The 5,980-nt window shown below is 48.4% G+C and overlaps 1 protein-coding gene across 1 annotated transcript; it reads left to right on the top strand.

Annotated features, from left to right (window-relative positions):
- Positions 1–1,237: 1,237 nt before the first annotated feature.
- On the top strand, positions 1,238–5,495 carry WNT8A (Wnt family member 8A; the record flags this gene model as incomplete). The annotated part of the gene is made up of 6 exons (XM_080804934.1): positions 1,238–1,305; positions 1,406–1,439; positions 1,668–1,806; positions 2,962–3,087; positions 3,788–3,930; positions 4,950–5,495. 6 exons carry the CDS (start codon positions 1,238–1,240, stop codon positions 5,493–5,495), a joined length of 1,056 nt encoding a protein of 351 aa, XP_080661060.1.
- Positions 5,496–5,980: the final 485 nt, after the last annotated feature.

Here is a 5,980-nt window from a genome sequence, read left to right as displayed (position 1 = left end):
ACAGACTGACACCAATCCTACCTAGTCCAAGCTTGAGTGCACCGCTCTAAAAAGTAAAAAAGCCTGAGGACTCCTTGGCCCCTGGAACTCCTTCAGTGGGGGATGTCTGAGCTCCCTTTCTCACCCAAATCAGGCCCTGGGGAGCTGGGATGTGATCTGGACATCCATGGTCACAGACTAATGAGTCAGGATGGTGAACCCCTGTTTGTACTTGCCTCTGAGTCTCTCTGGGCTGTCCTCCCCTGCCCAGGAAAAGAGCTCCACCAACCAAGGAAGATCTCCACCCCTTCACTGCAGTCCCAAGAAACTTACCTGAATGATGTCTCGGGTCCCTACTAGGGGTCACAATTTCTTTTATTCATTTGTCTGTTCATCCAGGCATCTTTTCAAGCACTTAAGTGGACCTAAAGCAAGATTCCTGGGGTACCTGTCTGGCTCAGTTGGTAGAACATGAGACTCTTGATCTCGGGATCATGAGTTTGAGCCCCAAGTTGGGTGCAGAGATTACTTAAAAAAGAATAGTAATAATAACAAAAAAAAAAAGGAAAATAAAGATTCCTGCCTAAGGAGCTGATGTCCTGGCGGCAAAACAGGATCAGAAAGGCATTCGCTTTTTCAAATACAGCCCTGGGTGGCCCAAATGTTGATTCTCACATATGAAATGAAGACTGACTATAAATGAAGGAAATTTACCAGAACTTACTTTGCTAGAACATGGTAGAAGGGCCTATTACAGAGAAGACCTCTGAAGTGTTTCTGTCCCACAGTCCCATGATTTCATGACTTTACAGTCACAGACAGATGAGGACACTGTAGCTCTGAGGAATTGTTGACCTACCGTCAGCGTTGGGAACCTCATCTGCTCCAGGCTACAAGATTCTGAGAAATGAGCCATGGAGCTGGAAGAGACAAGTCTGATTTATAGAGGAAAGAAACCTCAAGGGTAGGGAAACGCTTCAGCCCCTCTGTCAGCCTGGGAGGGAAGAAGGGCTGGTGGGGCGGGGTGAGGCGGGGCTTTCCTTGGAGGCTTGGGCTGAGTCCTTCCTTCCTGGTCCCCCATTGGGTCAGGGCCTCCTGCAGCCCTGCCAGTAAGGGACAAATGAGATGAGCTGTTGATTTTTCCCCCTTGGCCATTCAGAATTTCCCCCACATAAATACTGAGAAGGATCCTGCCCTCTCCTCACTTCTCTGGAGTTGGCCCTGGGCTGGACCTGGTCCGCTGGGAGTGAGCAAGGCCATGGGAGACCTGTTTATGCTCAGGGTAGCTGTGGGCATATGCTATGCCACCTTCAGTGCCTCTGCCTGGTAAGTTCTTCCCCTGTGCCACCTTCCCCACTCCCCACTGAGGAAACCCCCATTATCTCATCCCCATTCACCACTGCCTCACTTTTTCTCTTTTTGATAGGTCAGTGAACAATTTCCTGATAACAGGTCCCAAGGTAGGATGGTCTCTGGCTCCTGTTTTTACCCATCCAGGTTCCTAGGGGAACTCTTTTGGGGAAAGAAAAGAGGGGAGGGGAGACAGGGCCAGAAGTCCCCCACCCAGAGGAACCCATAATTGTTCCTTCCTGGAGAGCTAACCCATTTGAGTCCTGCCTGTTCCCCCCAACCCCAGAAGAACTGAGCAGAGCCAGGGCTGACCTTCACAGCCCTTTTCCCTTTGCCAGGCCTACCTGACCTACACAACCAGCGTGGCCCTGGGTGCCCAGAGTGGCATTGAGGAGTGTAAGTTCCAATTTGCTTGGGAACGCTGGAACTGCCCAGAAAATGCTCTCCAGCTCTCCACTCACAACAGGCTGAGAAGTGGTAAGTTTGCGCACCTGCACAAAGGGGTGTATGTGCATGGAGGTGAGCTTACAGTATGTGTATGTGTTGTATGTATGACATCTCTATGCACAGTGAAATGAAAAAGGTATCAGTGATCTGCTGATCTGCTACTTCCTTACTGTGAAACCCTGAGTGAGTTACATCCTCTCTCAACCCCAGTTTTGTCATTGAGTCAATAGGGCCAGCTATGTTTAGTACACCAGGCGTACTATAAGAGTTGAATGAGGTGAAAACAACACTATTTCCATACAAATGTAATTATTTCTCTATTTTTATTTCTGTATTTGTGTGTTTGTATATACCTACCTTGCACTGAGTTGCATGAAATAAAAACAAGGAAAGGCCTTTGTGTTTGCAGCCCCTAAGGAGTTTCCCATCTGCCCAGCTGTCATAAAATCCCAACAACAGAGAAGCTGAAAGATCACACTGAGCTGTGTCGTAGTGTGTGTGTGTGTGTGTGTGTGTGTGTGTGTGCACCTTGCAGCTCTTTATAACTGTATGTAGTAGTTCACATAAAGGTCGTTTATACACAAACAATAGAGAGTTTCCTGAGAAGAGGTAGGGGGAAGAAAGTAAAGAAGATGTGGATGAAGAGAAGCATCTTCCCATGGGGTATGCAGACAGAATGGGGAGTGTGTGGAAATGAAATGAGACGATGTTTTTTAAAGAGTTTAGTAAGACACAAGTTCAGTAAATGGTAGTCACGATCATTATGATTATTACATAGTTCCTGATTCATGTCAGAAGGAAGCAAAGGCCCTTCTCTCTTTCCTAAGCCAGCTCCACGGCCCTGGGACCCCATTGCCCAAGGGCAAAGAAGCAGTGACTAATGAACAGAAGGCCAGGCTGGATTTCATGAGAACAGGGTCTTGGTCCCAATACAAATGGTGAGGAGAGTAGCCTTGGTCCCATCACTGTCTGTGTGGGTTTTACCATCCCCATCCCCATGGGGATAGTCATGTCTGCCTGAAAGACATAAGGATGCTAGAAAGACATACACTGTTCTCTCAAGGAGAAGAGCCTCCTCTTAATCCCAAAGGGGCAGGGACTAGGGGAGAGAAACAATTACTTTTCCACAGCCTCTCCTTTGGGTCATCAGGGTCCAAGTTTCCAGTCCCCTCTTTCTCTCCAAAGCCACCAGGGAGACTTCCTTCATTCATGCCATCAGCTCTGCAGGAGTCATGTACACCATCACCAAGAACTGTAGCATGGGCGATTTTGAAAACTGTGGCTGCGATGAGTCGAAAAATGGAAAAACAGGTAAGTTGTACTCTCTGATGTGGGTGGGAAGAAGTGAGGGAGGCAGAGCTACATGCAGGCTAAGATCTTCCACGAAAAGGCTAAAGGACACACAGGTCCCTCAAAGCCCTAGATGTTAGCAGCAACTTCTTGGTGGGAGCTCCTGGACCTATACACTTCCAAGAGATGAGCTGGGTCCATGATTCTAGGATCACCAAGTAACACTGAGCTCTGAAACCAACAAGACCTCTAGGAATGAGAAGGCCAGAGAGCTTAAAGCTAACCCTCATATTTCAGGCTGAGAATAGCTTGGCCATAATCCAGAGCTACTCGGTTATTTGTAGACCATCTAGGAGACTTAGATTTGTCATCAAAGAGGGAGGAGATGGCTCTAACAAGACTACTGTAGGGTAATGCAGAATTCCAGAATGTTTGAGCTACAGTGAACTTCTAAGATCACCTAGGCCAGGCTCAGTATGCCTACATTTACTGAGGCTGTAGAGACTAATTGCCTGGAGATGGAAAGTATCTGAGCGGTGTCTTTGTGAAAAGGACCTCACTCATCCACTCTGAGCACCTCTACTTCCTGGTCTCACCTGCAGCTTTAGATGCTTCTAGAGCTCTTGGGGGATGGTTTAGCTATGTTAGCCAAAGTAACCTTGACTCCTCCTGAAACTTAGGAGGGAAATATGTGTAGAACTTATTCTTTCCTTACGTGCAGGAGGTCATGGCTGGATCTGGGGAGGCTGTAGCGACAATGTGGAATTTGGGGAAAGGATCTCCAAACTCTTTGTGGACAGCTTGGAAAAAGGAAAGGACGCTAGAGCCCTGATGAATCTTCACAACAACAGGGCAGGCAGACTGGTAAGTATAGGAGTCTGTGAGTGAACTATCAGGGTCAGTACTGGCAAGAGCCTCACATCTGAACACTTATAACTTACAACTTACCAAGAGCTGTCTCATACCCATGTGTCATCCTTACACCACCTATCAGGACTGGGATGGCTACCCCCTTCTCTGGATGACAAAAGCAGTTCAGGCTGAGCCAAGTGGCTTGGCCAAGACAACAGAACTAAAAAGCATCAGAACCAGGCCATAAATTCAGATCTTCTACTTTAATCTTATCACTAATCATTGTGGTTTAGCCCCTTCCACAGGCAAGTTTCTGAGAACCCAGAACAATATAGTACACAAAAGCCTTGATCTCATGACTTAAAATTTTAACCATTTCAATTGTGTGTTCTAGGAAATTAATGGGGAGGTGGTTATCATCCAACCTGTATCCTAAGATCTGTCTGGACTTCAAGGGATTGGGACTGATCAAGGCTTCTCTGGAGGGTCTATTCTCCCCCCAAGACTTCTGGAGTATTCTGAACTCAAATCTGGAAGCAAGTTAGATTTAAAGCTTAGAGCATAAAAATGTCCCTTTGAACCTATACCTACATGACCTGGACCAGAGCAAGGGGAAGAGGTTTTCAAGGCAATTATACACATGAGTAATTGCTTTGGGGGTAGGGGTTCAGACTGCAGTACTCTTGAACGTTCTTATCCCGGTGAGAGAAAGAAACAAGCTACACAAGTTGATGGAGTTGGGCCTAGAGCTTAGGTTTCCTGATTCCTGTAACTTCCTCAACACTTGCCCGATTTTCCCAAAGAATACCCAAAAGCGCTTTAAAATTACCCTAACCAATGCCTTTACACCCCCCGAACACTCCAACTGAGAAGATCTGAAGTGGGGCCCAGGAATAGCGTTTTTCACAGGCCTCCATGGGAATTCTGATGCTCCTCCAAAGTTAAGCAGCACAGCTCTAAAATATCACATTTAATTGCTCGCTTTCCATCTTCCTTACCCAGAGTCCTCCTCTCTCTCTTTCCTTCTGAAGGCAGTGCGAGCCATCATGAAAAGGACCTGCAAATGTCATGGCATCTCCGGGAGCTGCAGCATCCAGACCTGCTGGCTGCAGCTGGCTGACTTCCGGGAGATGGGGGACTACCTGAAGGCCAAGTATGACCGGGCCCTGAAAATTGAGATGGATAAGCGGCAGCTGAGGGCTGGCAACAGCGCTGAGGGCCGCTGGGCACCCGCTGAGGCCTTCCTTCCCAGTGCAGAGGCAGAGCTGATCTTTCTAGAGGAGTCGCCAGATTACTGCACCCGCAATTCCAGCCTGGGCATCCCTGGCACAGAAGGTCGGGAGTGTCTGCAGAACGGCCGCAACGCATCCCGGTGGGAGCAGCGCAGCTGTGGACGCTTGTGTACCGAGTGCGGCCTGCAGGTGGAAGAGAGAAGAACTGAGGCTATCAGCAGCTGTAACTGCAAATTCCAGTGGTGCTGTACAGTCCGGTGTGATCAGTGCAGGCGTGTGGTGAATAGGTACTACTGCTCCAGCTCTCCGGGCCGCGCGTGGTCCAGACGCAAGGCCAGTGCCTGACAGCACCCACACAGATTCCCTCGCTCGATGGCATGTTGCTTTCTCAGAGAGAGTGAATTTAAGAACAACTGGAAAATCACAGGGTTGGTCTGAGGCGCCCTTCATACCTGCAATTCCAGGGAAATGGAGGCCCAGGTATAACCTGCCCAGTGCATTCTGGGCAGAGTTGAGTTTGGAGCCTGGCCTTCTAATGTGGGCAGACCCCATCTCCTCCCTCCTGCAAGTTATTTCCTGGTCTTTGCACCTGTCCTTCTGCAGCTTGCTAGAGGGGAGTTTGGTCTGGGGGGATATTACCCAGAGGGACCCTCAAAGTACTTGTCACTGTAAGTTTCAGAGGGAATGGAAGCAAAAAACTATGAGTTCTGTCTGGACTTCTGAAGGAGCAACCTTCCCTCATGCTAGCTAGCTCCAGAAAGACCAGCTACATGCTCACACAGATAAGTGAAGCAGAAACCATAGACATCCCTAGTGGGAGGTTTTTTTAG

This window comes from Martes martes (assembly GCF_963455335.1).
Source record: "Martes martes genome assembly, chromosome: 5".
In the NCBI taxonomy this organism is placed as follows: Eukaryota; Metazoa; Chordata; class Mammalia; order Carnivora; family Mustelidae; genus Martes; species Martes martes.
The sequence above is the reverse complement of the archived record's forward strand: the minus strand, read 5'-3'. Positions and strand labels throughout refer to the sequence as shown.